Genomic DNA, 18,860 nt, shown 5'->3' with positions numbered 1-18,860 from the left:
TCCTCTTCCAGTGCCTCCCTATCATGATTCCTAAGGGTTTCTTCAGGCGGGACAATAGGAGTATTATGGGGTTTGTGTGGGCGTAGAAGACCCCGAGGGTGAGGAGGGTGTTCCTGGAGCGGGGGGAGGGATGTGGGGGAGGTTGGCGTTGCCCAACCTATGTGGGTACTACTGGGCTGTCAACGCGGCGATGATGCGTAGGTGGGTGATGGAGGGAGAGGGGGCGGCATGGAAGAGGCTGGAGGTGGCGTCCTGTGTGGGCACGAGCCTGGAGGCGTTGGTGACGGTGCCGCTCCCCCCAACAAGATATACCACAGTGGTGGCGGCTACCCTCAAACTTTGGGGGCAGTGGAGGCGACATAGCGGGGAGGTGAAGGCTTCAGTCTGGTCCCCGATACGGGGGAACCACCGGTTTGTACAAGGGAGGATGGACTGAGGGTTTCTGAGCTGGCACAGGGCAGGAATCAGGCGGATGGGGGATCTCTTTCCCGGTGGGAAGTTTGCGACCCTAGAGGAGTTGGAGGGAAGGCTGGGCCTTCCCCCAGGGAACACCTTCAGATACATGCAGGTGAGGGCGTTTGCCAGGTGGCGGAGTTTTCACTGTTGCCGCCAAGGGGGGTTCAGGACAGGGTGCTCTCGGGGACGTGGGTTGGTGAGGGGAAGATTTCGGCAATCTACCAAGTGATGCAGGAGGGAGAGGAGGCCCGGTGGAAGAGCTGAAAGATAGGTTGAGGAGGAGCTGGGAGAGGAGATCGATGAGGGGACGTGGGCGGATGCCCTGGGGAGGGTGAATTCCTCCTCCTCCTGCGCGAGGCTTAGTTTAATTCAATTAAAAGGTGCTGCATAGGGCGCACATGACTGGAACTAGGCTGAACCGGTTCTTTGGAAAAGAGGACAGATGTGTCAGGTGCTCTGGGAGCCCAGCAAACCACACCCACAAGTTCTGGGCGTGCCCTGCGCTGGAGGGCTTTTGGAGGGGTGTCGCGGAGACGCTGTCATGGGTGGTTGGTTCCAGGGTTGAGCCGGGCTGGGGGCTCGCAATTTGTGGGGTAGCAGCGGAGCCGGGAGTGCAGGAGGCGAAAGAGGCCGGTATTCTGGCCTTTGCGTCCCTGGTAGCCCGGTGCAAGATTCTTTTGCAGTGGAAGGATGCGAGGCCCCCAGGCGTGGAATCCTGGATCAATGATATGTCTGGGTTTATCAAACTGCAGAGGGTCAAGTTTGCCCTAAGGGGGACGGTGCAAGGGCTCTTCCGGCGGTGGCAACCGTTCCTAGACTTTCTGGCGGAGCGAGAGAGGATGGTCAATTTCAGCAGTAACCGGGGGGGGCCATTGTACAAAATCTTATATTGGAAACGGTACCGTGTTACCCAGCCCCACCGCCGCATTCCACCAAAGCTTAACTGGCCTTTAATTCAAGGCCAGCTTTTCTTGTTTGACGAATGACCACGCCTCATCCGGCGTCTCAAAATAGTGATGCCGTTCCTTGTACGTGACCCATAACCTCGCTGGATATAGCATCCCAAGTTTAAGGCCCTTGCTGAAGAGGGTCGCCGTCACCCGGCTGAATCCAGCATGCCTCTCGGCCAGCTCCGCACCCAGGTCCTGGTAGGTGCGTATCACGCAGTTCTCCCACCTGCTGCTCCATTCTTTTTTTGCCTACCGCAATACAAGTTCCTTGTCCGAGAAACAATAAAATCTCACCATGGCCCTCGGCGGTTCATTTGCCTTGAGCTTCCTTGCGAGGGCTCTGTGCGGCCCGTCCAGCTCCAGGGGTCGAGGGACTACCCCGTCCCCATCAGTGTCTCCACATCTTGGACACAAATGCTCCCGCATCCGACCCCTCCACACCTTCGGGGAGGCCCACAATTCTCAAGTTCTGTCTCCTGGACCTGTTTTCTAGGTCCTCCAGCCTCTCCTGCCACTTCTTGCGGCGGTCACCTTAAGGGCCAATACGACCAACTCGTCCTCATGGTCGGACAGCTTTTTCTCCATCGCCTTAATCACTTTCCCTGGTGTCGCCTGAGTTGCGATCATTTGGTCTATTGATGCCTTCATCGGGGCCAGCATGTCTTTTTTAAGATCAGCAAAGCAGCCCCTAAGGAACTCCTGTTGCTCCTGTGCCCACTGCACCCATGCACCCTGGTCTATACCGGCCACCATGCAGTGCCTCGGCACCTGCTCCGCACGCTTCTGTCTTTTGGGACTTAAAAGCTTCACCCGGCCACTCCTGGTCCATACAACAGAGAGGGAATCCTTTTGGCAGTGCTCGCTTCACCAATCTGCCCCAAAAAGTCTGTGAAAACTCCTGAGAAAGGTCCGAGAGTCCGTTCCAGACGGGAGCTGCTGAATGAGCGACCTACTCCTCCATGGCCGCCAACGGAAGTCTCGTCACCGCTTCTTCAATGGTCTTGGCGAGATCTTTTCACAGTTGTTCCTTCTGCTGCTGGAATTCAGTTTTAATAAAGGCCCTCAAGTCAGCTTGAAGCCTTTAAGCTTGCCCTTCCCCCGTCGGCATGCTGGAAGAGGCTTTTGTCTTTGCTGCAGCTCCAGCCAAATCTTTCACTGTTCACTGTGACAGAGTCAACAGAAAATTACACTGCAATCTGTAACACAGCTCGGCGCATCTTGTAATCAGAAGTCCACTGATGTGCACTTTTTTGCCGAAGTCACGTCAAAGCATCCTTGAGCCAACTCTAGTTGATTTTGCTTTCTTCGCCCTGGGATATCAGGGCTGGGTCAAAATTGTAGAAATTCCATCCTCATAGCATTGTTGGTGTACCTGCACTACATGATTCAAGGCGGTGGCTCATCATAACTTTCTCCAACGCAATTCGGGACAGTCAATAAATGCAGGCATTTACCAGCGATGCTCACATCGCGTGAAAAAAAATGACAACACTCGAAATGCTGCCCACGGTGAAAATAGATAACCAAGCACATGGAAGTTAGTAGTGAAACAGATTATGCATTTAATATATTTCTCCAATATAAAAATGCTTCTATAGTAATATATTTTGAGGTCTGCCTGTCTGTGCACAGAAATTGCGATTGTTGAAAATTGTCATCTATGGTTATAACCACCAAACTGTGCTCCACTCTCTGCATGTTGCAACAGTTCTCTGCCCATCAACACTTCCCATGCTATAATCTTAACATTCCCATCTTCGAAAGAGTTGAATTCAATTTGAATTTTTTTTGAGCAAGCAAGATGGATTAAAGGCTTGCCTTGTCCATTCTGCGCAATGGTTTTGTAATTTTAAGAATGGAATAAAACATTTTGTTTAAATCTAAGCAGTCCTTTAACAAGTGGAGTCCAATCCAACATCGGTGAAGTCAATCTTCAATCAAATGACACAAATAAATTGAAACTGGCCGTCTAAAAACCGAAGCTTTCTGAAACCGGACACTATTAGAATGTGTCATGCATCATGTTTTCTATTTTATTCAATTATAATATCTTGTTGTGGTACATACTCACTCATTATTTGAGTGTTGGTCATTAAATCCTCCCAGTTGCTGCACACTCCATCAGATTTTGCTTTGGTGCTTTCCTGCAGGTTCAGCTCTCGGAACCACCCATGAGTGTTTATTCAACACTAGCCGTATACACTCATTTTCACATGCCACACTAAGTCTCGTTGTCCTCCAATGTCAGACTCAAAAGTGTCCAGCCTGAGTTAAGTGTATCTTCCCCACTTTCTCACATCATAGAAGTATACAACATATCAAATGCACGGACTTGTCCATCAATCTAATTTCAGTGCTCACTTTCTTCAGTTCTTCTGTATCCTTCCATACTTTCCCTGCAGGTATAATTTGTTCTCAGAAAACTGATGTAGCCCCCAGTGCTTTTTAACCAAAATTTCATCAAGGAGAGAAATAATATATTCCATTTTGTGTTCCTTCAACTGTAAGACCGAGGCTTTCATATTCTACTTGGCATTGCCTGCAAACTATATGGTGCCTGATAATATTCAACCATCTCAAATTGACTCCTGATTTCAAATGTACGTCACAAAGTTAATTCATTTTATGGGTCAAACAATAAGGAATAGTAACTGCATGGAAATCAGTGAATAATGTTTTTAAAAATAAATTTAGAGTACCCAATTCACTTTTTCCAATTAAGGAGCAATTTAGCGTAACTAATCCACTTAGCCTGCACATCTTTGGGTTGAGAGGGCGAAACCCACGCAAACACGGGGAGAATGTGCAAATTCAATACGGACAGTGACCCAGAGCAGGGATCGAACCTGGGACCTCGACGCCATGAGGCAACAGGGGTAACCCACTGCACCACCGTGCAGCCCTATCAGTGACTAAAGTTAATAAGAGATTAATTTAGTTATTATTAAGTCCTGGGCTTTTGTGATCCCTGAATTCAATAAGTTTAGCATATCATGACATTGCAAATTTCCATGTCAGAACTACATGGGCATTAGATACACACACATCGTCAGTGTGCAAATGTTGCTCCACAAATAGTTTAAATAGTCAAGTCCATAACTCGACATATCATCCGACCTTTAATATTATATCTATCTCCTGAGTCCAGAAAATATGAAAAGGAATATTTTGGAAATGGAAAATCAAGGTTTTCTTTCCCTCAAGTTTATGCATGAATCCCCAGACAATGCAAGTTTGAAAAGGAAATTACTACAGTGTGATCTATGTTCACATTTTGTCCTCATTTCCTCATGATGACCAAAAAAGGAAATTACTTTGTGTTTGAAGGGTTTGACAGCAATAAACTAAGCTCCATGGTATTTAAGTATACAAAGAAAAAGCTTTTGTCCACACAGAGATGTGTCTACAATTGTTTGATAACTGTCAACAGGGGAGAGGCAAAATGTGATCTGAATAGTGAAACGCTTAACGTTCAGAATAAATCAATGTCTCAGAAATATTTTACACAACATTAAATAATTCCAATTTGAGTTGCCCAAAACAATTAATCTGAACTGAGCTGATCAGATGAGCCAAGAGATTGATACCATCTAGAAATAAAATTAAGTACAGGATTTTACTGAAATCTGATGAGTAACTTTACATGCCAAGTCCCGAGCTGGAAATTATAACAAAACTCAGACATACAAATTGCAATCTTACTTTCATTAGGACCTTTAGAAAGTACCATGGTGGTTATGTACCGAGACCACTTAAACTGCGAGAAGGACTCAATAACAGTTACTGCATTGGGTGATGACTAAAGAAAGCAACACAAGGTCAGAGTGCTGACTTCAGACTTGTCATTGAGGCAATTTGGAATGATGAGTTGAGAGTTATTGCTTCTTAAAACATTTTGATTTGGTCCAATATTTCCTAAAGTATGCAGATACCAACATGATAAACAATAACATGATTTCCTAAACTATGCTGATACCAACATGCTACACAATCAAATGAGATTAGAGACTTAGATCTGCAATTTTTCAAAATGTTCTCTTAACGTTGGAAGCAGATTTGTGATGAGCATGAAATTTCATCTCCAATATTTTATAGACTGAGTTTGCCATGCAAGTAGCTACTGAACAATGAAACATATTAAAAACAAAATTAGATATCAGAATTCAAAGGGCAACTTGCTCTTTTCTTTCTGCAGTTACACGGTCTCAAAACTGACAACCTCAGGAGCTGTGTCCGACTTTGGGTTTGGCCAAAATTCGGACTGTGCACTTTGGATCAATCCACATCAGGTGGGGTCAAGGGCAGCTTGGAGTGTGGGAATAGAACAGCGAATAAGGGGTTATGGGGATAACAAGTCCAGCACCATGCAGTGCCTAGCCGAATTGTCCCATTAAGTTCATTTAATTGAATAAAATAGAAAACATGATGCATGACACATTCTAATAATGTTCGGTTTCGGACAACTTCGGTTTTTTGACAGCCAGTTTTGAGAGTGTATAGCTTTTTCTTTTTGGTGGTTTGGTGATATGGAAACCAGAATAAAATATGAAGTCAGTGTACTCTGCCAAAGCAATCACTATACTCTTTAAAGTAATACCTTTGCATAAAAAGTTAAATTTTTTGACTTCCGGTGGCGTGCGCGCGCAGGGCGGCCGCAGCACGAAGAGCTCCTGCCGGTGGCCACGAGTCGCGGCGATTTCGGGGAAATCCCCGTGTTTCAGCGCACCCCCTCGACTATTGTCGGCCTCTGAGGCCATCAAGAGCAGCCAGCTTTAAAAGCCAACAAAGAACCTCGCGCGGTTGTCGGGCGGCGGGGGCTGAGGCGCTGGGCCCACCGCGGCGTCGGGGCCAGAGCAGCGGGGGCAGAGCTACAAGGAGGCCGAGGTGGCAGGCCCGAGTCCAGGGCACGATGTAAGTGGGGTGTCCCACATCGGATGGCTCCCACCTAGGAGGAAGAAAGAAGGCTGAAGCCTGGTCCAAGGGGAGCTCTGGATGAATGCAGAGGAGAAAGAAAGAAGAGTTGAAGATTTAAGGAAGTTTGGAGAAGGTTTGTTTTTCTTTTCCCCTTTTTTTTTCCAAAAAAAGAATAATTCAGATTGATGAAGGACATGAGGGTGGAGGGGCAGAGAGGAGAAGAGAAAGAAAGTAAAAAACAATAAGCCGCTAAAGGATGCGAAAAGCAGCGTCGAAGAAAGGAGGAAATGCGGGTTCGCCGCTGAAGGAGAAGACGAATAAAAGTGTTGACAGGATGGCGGAAGCCGAACTGCAAAGCGGGGCCGCACTACTTACGGTGGAGAAGATGATCGAGGTGATGGCGGTGGAGCTGGATAAACTGTTTGCAAGGCACAGGGAGGCCTTGAGGAAGGATTCGGCGGTCATATTGAAGTCACTGGTGGAGGAGGTAATCGCCCCGATGGAGGCGGCGATGGCAAAGGCATTGGCCGAGGTGAGAGAGCAGGAAGTGGAGGAAGTGAAAGAAGCCGTGTCACGACACAGCGACCAGGTCACCTCGATGGGGGATGAGCTGCAGACAGTTATGGAGGTTAACAGAGGACTCCGAGCGAAGCTTGAAAAACCGCTCAAGGCGGCATAATTTGAGAATTGTGGGCTTGCCCGAAGGGACAGAGGGCCCAAGGCCAACACAATACTTCGCTAAGAAGTTGGCGGAGCTGATGGGGGAGGGTGAGAACCCCTCCCAGTACGAGCTAGACCGAGCTCATTGGTCATTAAGGCCGAAGCCCAAAGTGAACGAGCCAAGGGCAGTAATTATCTGCTTCCATAAGTTGTGCATGAAGGAGAAGGTATTAAACTGGGCGAAGCAGAAGCGGGAGGTGCTCTGGGATGGTACTGCGGTTCAGATCGACCAGAACTTGACGGTGGAGTTGGCAAAAAGACGAGCAGCATTTGGGCGAGTGAAGGCGACGTTGTGCAAGGGGGTGCGATTTGGTATGGTGTACCCAGCGAAGTGAGGGTAACGTATAACGGCAAAGACTTTTATTTTGAGACAGCGGATGCGGCTGAGGCGTTCGTGAAGGCAGAAGGCTTGGGACAGACGTGAAGGGCAGAATTGGAAGAGAGACTGTGGACTGTGTTTGAACAGCCGGAAAATGTATAAATGTTATAACTTTCTTTTTACGGATTTGTATTGTAATTTACTTCTCTTTGCATTGTTACAGAGTTCAAATTAATGGTGGGTTGATTGGTGTTCTGTGTTGTAACGGTTAAATGTTATGTTAGTGTATTGTAGGGGTTGGATTGTTAGGTTTGTTTTGTTTCTTTCTCTGGGACTGGGTGGAAGGGGATGATATGTCTTGATGGGTGGGAGCTACCCGCACTAGCTAGCTAAAGTCAGCTAGTGAACAGAGGTGAGGGGGGAGGAGGGCTGCAGACGTTGGGAGCCTGGATAGCAGGCTTCAATGGGCCTACGAGGCAAGCGAGGGGGGGCGGGGGGGAAAGGGATGGATGTTGGGGGATGTTGTTTCAGGAGGAAATGTAGGGGGGGGTTCTCGGGGGTGGGGGGTGGGGGGGGGGTTCAATGTTAACAATGGACAGGGGCGGGTCAGGCTTATGGGGCAGGGCCCGGGGGTATGATGATGGTGGATAAGAAAGGTGGGGGGGGTGAGAGACCTCCAGTAAGGATAGTCACATGGAACGTGAGAGGGCTAGGAGGTCCGGTCAAGAGGTCAAGGGTGCTTGCGCATCTTAAAAGTTTGAAAATCGATGTGGCAATGCTGCAGGAGACTCATTTGAGGGTGAAGGACCAGGTGAGACTTAAAAAGGGCTGGGTTAGCCAAGTGTTTCACTCTGGATTTGATGGAAGGGCTCGAGGGGTAGCGGTGTTGGTCAGCAAAAGGGTACGCTCCAGATGGAGAAGGCGGTGGCAGATCGGGGGGTATATATGTGATTCTGGCAGGGGCGCTGGAGGGGAGATTAGTGGCGCTGGTACGTGTATACGGTCCCAATTGGGACGATGTGGGATTCGCGAGGATGGTGTTTGGGGCCATTCCCGACTGGGACACACACGCGCTGATTGTGGCTGTGTGTGTGTTGGGGGGGGGGGGGGGGGGGGGGGGGGGGGTTGGAGCGGCAGAGGGTAATAGATGAGATGTTGGAGGTAGATAGGAGTTATGCAGAGGATGGGGACCCAGCGAAGCTGGAAAAGAGGAAGAAACTACAGGCGAGCTTCGATCGACTATCCACCAGGAAGGCGGTGTGCCAACTGGGGCGAGCAAAGGGTGCAGTTTATGAAATAAGGTATGTTAGCAGGTCAGCTCCGGAGTGGCAGCGGCAAGTGAAATTCTTCAGATAAGGGTAAGGGCCGGGAAGTTGGTGGTGGCTCCAGAGCTGATTAACAAAGTTTTGGAGGAGTTTTACGAGAGGTTGTACAGGTCAGAGCCACCCAGGGGAGACCGCGAGATGCTGGAATTTCTAGATGGGTTGGAGTACACGAGGCTAGGGGAAGGGGACAGGGCTCCATTAGAAGGAGCAATACTGGAGCAGGAGATAAAAGATCTGATTGGGAGGATGCAGTCGGGTAAGGTGGCAGGGCCGGATGGGTTTCCGGTGGAATATTATAAAAAATTTAAGGATAAGTTGGCACCCCTGATGGTGGGGATGTTTGAAGAGGCGATAGGGAAGGGAGTGCTGCTGCAAACCTTGGGGCAGGCATCGATTTCACTGTTGCTTAAAAAGGATAATGATCCGACGGAGTGTCGGTCGTACAGGTCATATCACTTCTGAATGTGGACGCAAAGGTATTGGCGAAGGCACTGGCGGGTAGGCTGGAGGAGTGCCTCCCGAAGATGATAGGTGGGGATCAGACGGGGTTCGTGAAAGGGAGGCAGCTGTTTTCGAATGTTAGGAGGGTTTTGAACGTCGTTATGGCACCGGCGGAAGGGAAGGAAACTGAGGTGGTTGTGGCATTGGATGCAAGAAGGCGTTTGAGCGGGTAGAATGGTGGTACCTGATGGCAGTGCTGGAGCGGTTGGGATTGGACCAGGATTGTGAACTGGGTAAAGCTATATATAAGGAGCTGAAGGCGAGTGTCCGCTACGAACAATATCAGTTCGAGATGCTTTTCTCTCCACCGTGTATGTCCCCCCTGCTGTTTGCACTTGCGATTGAGCCGTTGGCCATCGCATTCAGAATTCGGGAGCATGGAAAGGAATAGTGCGGGGGGGGGGATAGAGCATAGGGTGTCCTTATATGCCGACGACTTGCTGCTGTACGTGTCAGAACCGAGTGCGTCGATAGGAGGAATATTGGAGTACTGCGGGTATTTGGGTCTTGTCCGGGTACAAGCTGAACCTGGACAAGAGTGAGTATTTTGTGGTGTCTCGGCCGGGGGTGGGGGCAGTGGTGGGGGGGCTGCCATTCCGTTGGGCAGGGACTCACTTTAGGTATTTGGGGGTGCAGGTTGCCTGGGAGTGGGGAAGGCTTTGCAGATACAACATCACGAGTTGGTGGGGAGAGTGAAAGCCGATCTGGCAAGGTGGGATGATCTGTTACCGGCCGGTCGGGTACAGGCGGTTAAAATGAATGTGTTGCCGCGATTTCTGTTTATTTTTCAATGCCTACCCATTTTCCTACCAAAGTCTTTTTTTAGGGAGATTGAGGGAAGGATTACCTCGTTCATATGGGGAGGGAGGGCGGCCAGAGTTAGGAAGGTGCTGCTACAGAGGGGAAGGCAGGTAGGGCGTTTGGGTCTCCCGAACCTGATGTACTACTACTGGGCGGCGAATGTGGAGAAGGTGCGGAGCTGAGTCAGAGGGGTTGATTCCCAGTGGGTCAGAATGGAGGAGAGTTTGTGCAGGGGGTCAGGGCTGAAAGCACTAGCAACAGCGCCGCTCCAGATAGCTCCGGGGAAATACTCAGGGAGTCCGGTAATAATAGCTTCATTGAAAATCTGGAGGCAGTTTCGCCAACACTTCGGGTTGGGGGCAGGGTCAAGGGAAATGCCGATTCAGGAGAACCACAGATTTGGGCCAGGGAGGTCGGATGGAAGCTTTCGTAAATGGGAAGAGAAGGGGATTAAGATGCCAAAAGATTTGTTTCTTCGGGGTCGATTTGCAGGATTGAGGGAACTGGAAGCGAAGTATGGGCTGGAGCAGGGAGAAGTCTTTAGATATATGCAGGTTCAGGACTTTGCCAGGAAGGAGATACAGAGCTGCCCAGAGGAACCGGCTTCCACTTGCTGGAGGAGATGCTGACGGCAAGGGGACTGGAGAAGGGGGCAGTGTCAGCAGTGTACGGAGCTATGTTGGAAAAGGATAAGGCACCACTGGAGGGGATCAAAGCAAAGTGGGAGGAAGAGTTGGGAGACGTTATAGAGGAGGGGGTCTGGTGTGAGGTGCTCCGGAGAGTGAATGTCTCCACCTCATGTGCGAGGTTGGGGCTAATACAGCTGAAGGTGGTGTACAGGGCACACCTCATGAGGGCGAGGATTAGCCAATTCTTTGAAGGGGTAGAAGAGGTGTGTGAACTTTGCGGGGGTGGGGGGGGGGGGCGCTAATTACGTTCTTATGTTTTGGTCCTGTCCAAAGCGAGGGGAGTACTGGAAGGAGGTGTTTAGGGTAATTTCCAAGGTGGTGCTTGTGAAACTAGACCCGGGTCCCCGGGAGGACATATTCAGGGTGTCGGACCAGCCAGGGTTGGAAACGGGTGCGGAGGCAGATATTATAGCCTTTGCCTCGTTGATCGCCCGAAGGCGGATCCTGCTGGATGGAGAGCAGCCTCTCCACCCTGTGCCCTGGCATGGCAGGGGGACCTGTTGGAATACTTGACCCTTGAGAAGGTTAAGTTCGAACTGAGCGGAAGCTCCGGGGGGGGGGGGGGGGGGTGTTCTACAAGTCATGGACACTATTTATTATGCACTTTCAAGAACTGGATAACATTGAACATTAGTTTGGGGTTGGGGGGGGCTGTGTATATTAAAGATGGCTATGGGTAATCCCCGATTCCTTTTTTGTCATTTGTTTATGTTAACATGCGGGCTGATGTTTGGGGGTTTGTGGGATGATAGGATCATTGTTATTGTTGTGGGGTTTGATATATTTGTTGTTGATTATTGGTGGGTGTAAATTCAGGAGCAAAATTGTGAAAAAGGAGAATAAAAATATATTTTTTAAAAACGTTACGTTTCTTTATGCCATCAGAAAGTCAAATCATGAATTACAAATGGAAGAAAAATGTACAAATACGAGCAGAAATCAGAGGTAAAGGCATGCAAATTCACTGCTTTATGTGTGTACAAACAGCACCTATAAATAAAGCAGTATCACACCATTGCTGCATGCATCAACATGGTCAAAACAGAGCACTTCAAACTAAACCCTACTTCTGAGGCAAAGTGCCATGAGAAAGATGTTAACAACTAAAGTCGGATCGTATACACATAAGCAATATTTGTACACTTCATATGAAGGTAAAGAATGTCCGAAAATTGGAATGGATTGTAAATTATTCAATCAACCATAAAATAACCTGTGCAAATTTCATGCCAAGATCAAAATTTAAACATGGGGATGGTTTGTCCACCTGCTTAGTGATCCTGTGATGAGAGAACACAAGACGTGTGACATTTACAAACTGCGTATGTTCCAGATTCTTTGAAGTGCTGATAAATGGTGTACATGACAGATGCAGTAACCAGTTGGAATTAGATATAATCATGGTCTCTCTACACACCAACATTTATAACAAATTCAAAACTCAAAATGACAGCAATTTAAAAAGATATTTAAGCCATGATCCTGGAAAGAAGCGATAGTAAATTATTACAACGCATAATAACATTAATGCCGTTAAATTGGTTTATATATGCCAAATAAGGAATTATAAACAGCTAATCAATTCAGCCCCTGACAAATCAGTACCATCACTGCGATTCCACAGATGTGCAATGTCCATTTTTCACATCTAAGTCATTTGAACTGTGAGAAATATTCAGAAAATAAAATTCTGCCCTTCCAAATGGATTTTGTCCATTGGAATTGTATATCACTTAGACAATGGTGAATACAGGCTGTCACTGATGATTGTTGTGATGGGATGAACTGAGGAGAAATTAAAAGTATTGCACAAAGTGAAATCCATCCTGCAATATAAACAGAACAGATGCTGAAAATACTCAGGAATCAGAAAGCATCTGTTGAGAGAGAAACGTTTCAGGTCTGTGGCTGTTCCAGTGTCATTAACCTGAATCAGGAATTGTTTCTCTCTCCACAGATGCTGTCTGTCCAATTCAATATTCCAGCAATTTCTGATAATGTTTCAGATTTCGAGCCCTGCAGCATTTTGGTTCCTGCCCCATAAGATAAATGAGAACAATGAAAACTATATAAGGGAAAGAGCAAAAAGAAATGGGCAACACAGGGAGGATTGAAAAAATTCCCCACCTCCTTGTCACCATTCTTCGTCTCATTTGACTTAAAAAGCTTTGGCTACTTCTGTGACCACAGTTCCATTGATGTCAGTCACCTTCTGGCAACTTGGAGCCTAACCTTGCAGCCCATTACAGCCTGGTCCTATCCTGATGCCCTCCCTGGATACGGATTAAGAATGGAAAATGCTGGCTGCTACTCCGCTCGGCCTAACACCCCCTCACATCCCCAATGAAGTTCTGTGATGTGAAACACAAGTCTTTTTTATCCATTACCCAATTTTTACATTACAGTACCCAATTATTTTTTTCTCAATTAAGGGGCAAGTCGTGTGGCCAATTCACCACCCTTGAACATCTTTTTGGGTTGTGGGGGTGAGACCCACGCAGACATGGGGAGAATATGCAAATTCCACACAGACAGCGACTCGGGGCCAGGATCAAACCCAGGTCCTCGGCGCCTTGAGTGAAACATAAGTCAAAGGAAACCCGAAAGCTGATCCACTGCACTGACTGACCTACATAAGCCCACAGTCTCAACAGTTGAAATTTACAGTCCACATCCTTATCATGTTCAAATCCCTCTAGGGCAGGACAGTGGCGCAGTGGTTAGCATTGGTGCCTCACGACGCTGAGGTTCCAGGTTCGATCTCGGCTCTGGGTCACTGCCCGTGTGGAGTTTGCACATTCTCCCCGTGTTTGCGTGGATTTCGCCCCCACAACCCAAAGATTTGCAGGGTAGGTGGATTGGCCACGCTAAATTGCCCCTTAATTGGAAAAAATTAATCGAGTACTCTAAATTTTTTTTTTTAAACGTTCAAATCCCTCCATGAACTCACCTGCCCTATGACTGCAACTTTCGACAACAATCCACTGGAAATCCTACATTCCTCCAACCGGATCCGGTCTATGGTGCACCCCCAAAACTCTGATTCATCAGACTTTCAGCTTAGAATTCTCTCCCTAAACCTCTCTGCTTATTCACTTCTATCCCCTTATTGAAATCCCTTTGAAGCTCATCTCTTTTATTAGTTCCCCTTTTTGTTAGCTTTTTTTTGGCTCAGTGTTGATTTTTATCTGATTATGCTGTTACTAAATTCTTTTTTTTTATAATTCCAATTAAGGAGCAATTTAGCGTGACCATTCCACCCACCCTCCACATCTTTTATGTTGTGGGGGTGAGACCCTCACGGATACGGGGAGAATGTGCAAACTCCACATGGAAAGTGGCCTGGAGCCACTGCGCCACCGTACTGCCCTCCCGATTACGCTTTTATGAATTATCTTGGGACACTTCCTCCATGGGAAAGATGCTATATTGCTAGACACAGGCAAGTTCACAAACTGAACCTGGGACTTTCCTAACTTGGTTAACTCAATAGGTTACTTGATAAACTTACTTTGGCATTCAGGAAGGATATATTACTCTTAATTCATCACCTCACAGTTCTCCTATTTCCAGCCTGCGAGGTAATCACCAGTTTTTCATCCTTTCGGGAAATATTTCAAAATCTCACATCATATTTCATGTATGAATCTAGAATTACACCAGGAACCCATGCTGTGACAATGTCGTACTCTGCAAGAGCAACTCAGGGAATTCCATTCCCTCTCCCGTTCTCCATAACCCTGTAAATTTTCTCTCATCAGGTGCTGAATCTAATTTTCCTTTGAATAACATGATTGAGTCTACTTCCACCACACACAGGCAGTGTACTCCTAACCACTTGCTGTGTAAAAATGTTTCTCATATAATCATTACTCTTTTTTCAATCACCTTAAATTGGTGTCCTCTGATTCTCACCCTTCCACTGCTGCCTAATCACCGGCCCTTGACATTCAATGGCATTACCATCGCTGAATCCTCCACAATCAACACCTGGGGGATACCATTGATCAGAAACTGAACTGGACTCGCCACATTAATACTGTGGCCACCAGGGCAGGTCAAAGACTAGGAATCCAATGGTAACTCACCTCCTAACCCCCCAAAGCCTGTCCATCATCTACAAGGCACAAGTCAGGAGTGTAATGGATACTCTTCACTTGCCTGGATGAGTGCAGCTCCAACACCACTCAAGAAACTCTCACACACTTCACACACAATCGCAATGCCCACGCACACACTTCACACATAGACAATCGCAATACACACGCATAGACAACCACAATATACACATGCAGACAACCGCAATACGCACACACACATACTTCACCCAGACACCTACGGACAATCACAATACAATACATTTCAGCAATAGGTAATCGAAACACAGATGCACACACAGGCAATCACAAAACACAAAACCCTTCACTGCAGACACATATCCGTACACAAACCCGCTACACAAACACTTCACTGCACAGACACATATCTGTACACAAACCCACCACACAAACACTTCACTGCAGACACATCTGTACACACACACACGGGCAACACACACACGGGCAACACACACACGGGCAACACACACACGGGCAACACACACACGGGCAACACACACACGGGCAACACACACACGGGCAACACACACACGGGCAACACACACACGGGCAACACACACACGGGCAACACACACACGGGCAACACACACACGGGCAACACACACACACGGGCAACACACACACACGGGCAACACACACACACGGGCAACACACACACACGGGCAACACACACACACGGGCAACACACACACACGGGCAACACACACACACGGGCAACACACCACACACACACACGGGCACACACACACACGGGCAACACACACACACGGGCAACACACACACACGGGCAACACACACACACAGGGCAACACACACACACGGGCAACACACACACACGGGCAACACACACACACACACGGGCAACACACACACACACACACGGGCAACACACACACACACGGGCAACACACACACACGGGCAACACACACACACACGGGCAACACACACACACACGGGCAACACACACACACACACACGGGCAACACACACACGGGCAACACACACACGGGCAACACACACACACACACGGGCAACACACACACACACACGGGCAACACACACACACACACACGGGCAACACACACACACGGGCAACACACACACACACGGGCAACACACACACACACACACGGGCAACACACACACACACACACGGGCAACACACGGGCAACACACACACACACACACACACACACGGGCAACACACACACACACACGGGCAACACACACACACACACACGGGCAACACACACACACGGGCAACACACACACACACACACACGGGCACACACACACACACGGGCAACACACACACACGGGCAACACACACACACACAGGGCAACACACACGGGCAACACACACACGGGCAACACACACACACACGGGCAACACACACACACACGGGCAACACACACACACACACGGGCAACACACACACACGGGCAACACACACACACACGGGCAACACACACACACACACGGGCAACACACACACACACAGGGCAACACACGGGCAACACACACACACACACACACACACGGGCAACACACACACACAAACGGGCAACACACACACACGGGCAACACACACACACACGGGCAACACACACACAACGGGCAACACACACACACACGGGCAACACACACACACACACGGGCAACACACACCCACACGGGCAACACACACACGGGCAACACACACACGGGCAACACACACACACACACGGGCAACACACCACACCACACACACACACGGGCAACACACACACACACGGGCAACACACACACACGGGCAACACACACACACGGGCAACACACACACACACACACGGGCAACACACACACACACGGGCAACACACACGGGCAACACACACACACGCGGCAACACACACACACACGGGCAACACACACACACACACACGGGCAACACACACACACAGGGCAACACAACACACACACGGGCAACACACACACACACGGGCAACACACACACACACACACACTGGCAACACACACGGGCAACACACACACACACGGGCAACACACACACACAACACACAACGGGCAACACACACACACACACAACACACACACACACACACACGGGCAACACACACACACGGGCAACACACACACACACACGGGCAACACACACACACATACACACAGGGCAGCACACACACACACACACACACACACACACACACGCACGGGCAACACACACGCATGGGCAACACACATACACACACACACACACACGGGCAACACACACACACACACACACACACACACACACACACGGGCAACACACACACACACACACACACACACACACACGGGCAACACACACACACGGGCAACACACACACACACACACACACGGGCAACACACGCACGCACACACACACACACACACACACACACGGGCAACACACGCACACGCGGGCAACGCACGCACACGGGCAACGCGCGCACACGGGCAACGCGCGCACACGGGCAACGCGCGCACACGGGCAACGCGCGCACACGGGCAACGCGCGCGCACACGTGCGAAACGCGCGCACACGGGCAACGCGCGCGCACACGGGCAACGCGCGCGCACGGGCAACGCGCGCGCACGGGCAACGCGCACGCACGGGCAACGCACACACACACGGGCAACGCACACACATGGGCAGCGCGCGCGCACACACACACACAGGCAACACACGCACACACACAGGCAACACGCACACACAGGCAGCGCGTGCACACACAGACAAGCGCAACACGCGCGCAGACAAGCGCACGTACCCACACCTACCCACAATACCCACGCACGTACCCGCACACACACCTACCCGCACGCACACCTACCCACAATACCTACCCGCACGCACACCTGCCCACAATACCCGCAAGCACACCTACCCACAATACACACACATACACCTACCCACAATACACACACCTACCCACAATACACACACATACACCTACCCACAATACACACATACACCTACCCACAATACACACACATACACCTACCCACAATACACACACATACACCTACCCACAATACACACACACACCTACCCACAATACACACACACACACCTACCCACAATACACACACACACACCTACCCACAATACACACACACACACCTACCCACAATACACACACACACCTACCCACAATACACACACACACCTACCCACAATACACACACACACACACACCTACCCACAATACACACACCTACCCACAATACACACACCTACCCACAATACACACACCTACCCACAATACACACACCCACCCATAATACACACACACCTAACCACAATACACGCACACACCCATAATACACACACACCTAACCACAATACAATACACACACCTACCCACAATACACACACACAATCATAATACAGGGAATATGTATACACACATTTAATACAGACACGCACATATATATATATATATATATATGTATTTATTACACACACGCAAGGTCAAATAAAATTGCCCAGCCCACCCAGGTTTACCAATGCACTCACTCACCGACATAGTGGAGGTTGAGGGCCAGGTATTTGTATTGGAAAAGGAGGTTGTTGTTATTCCGGGCCTGTATCTGCTGGAAGAAGGAGCTCACGTCCCACCGGTACAGCATCTCCAGCACCATGATGCTGGGCACCCGCAGGGCCACATTCAGCACCGCCTCCAGCTTCTCCCTCACTCCACTCATGATCAACCTCAGGCCGGCCATCGAGGTGAGTGGCGGGCGGCAGAGAAGTTAAAGCGCGGTGCGATCGGGCAGACTCCGGTATTTTCTGTCTCTTACTGCCGAGTATGGTTCTGTTATTGTAAGGGAGGAGTGGGCCTGTGGTTCACAAAAACGGCAAAGTCCACAAACCCCCTTCCTTCAACCCGCAAAGGGGGAATTGTCTCCGCCCGTCTCTCTCGTATTCGGCTCCTCCTGAAGTGAAAGGAAACGACGCACAAAAAAAACGGAACCATCAAACCGCCGCCATTATTCCAGCTCTGAGCCCGGCTCCTCCGGGGGGGGTGGGTGGGTGGGG

General features: G+C 49.2%; 1 protein-coding gene across 1 annotated transcript in view; it reads right to left on the bottom strand.

Moving 5' to 3' along the window:
* Positions 1-18,547, bottom strand: part of rnf145a (ring finger protein 145a) — a 162,679-nt gene extending 144,132 nt beyond the window's left edge. Inside the window, exon 1 of the mRNA XM_038795281.1 lies at positions 18,343-18,547. Coding sequence (XP_038651209.1) covers positions 18,343-18,547 — 205 coding nt within the window. The remainder of the gene's footprint in view (positions 1-18,342) is intronic.
* Positions 18,548-18,860: the final 313 nt, after the last annotated feature.

This window comes from Scyliorhinus canicula, chromosome 4 (assembly GCF_902713615.1).
Source record: "Scyliorhinus canicula chromosome 4, sScyCan1.1, whole genome shotgun sequence".
In the NCBI taxonomy this organism is placed as follows: Eukaryota; Metazoa; Chordata; class Chondrichthyes; order Carcharhiniformes; family Scyliorhinidae; genus Scyliorhinus; species Scyliorhinus canicula.
Note: the sequence above shows the minus strand (reverse complement) of the source record. Positions and strands in the feature narration are given on the sequence as shown.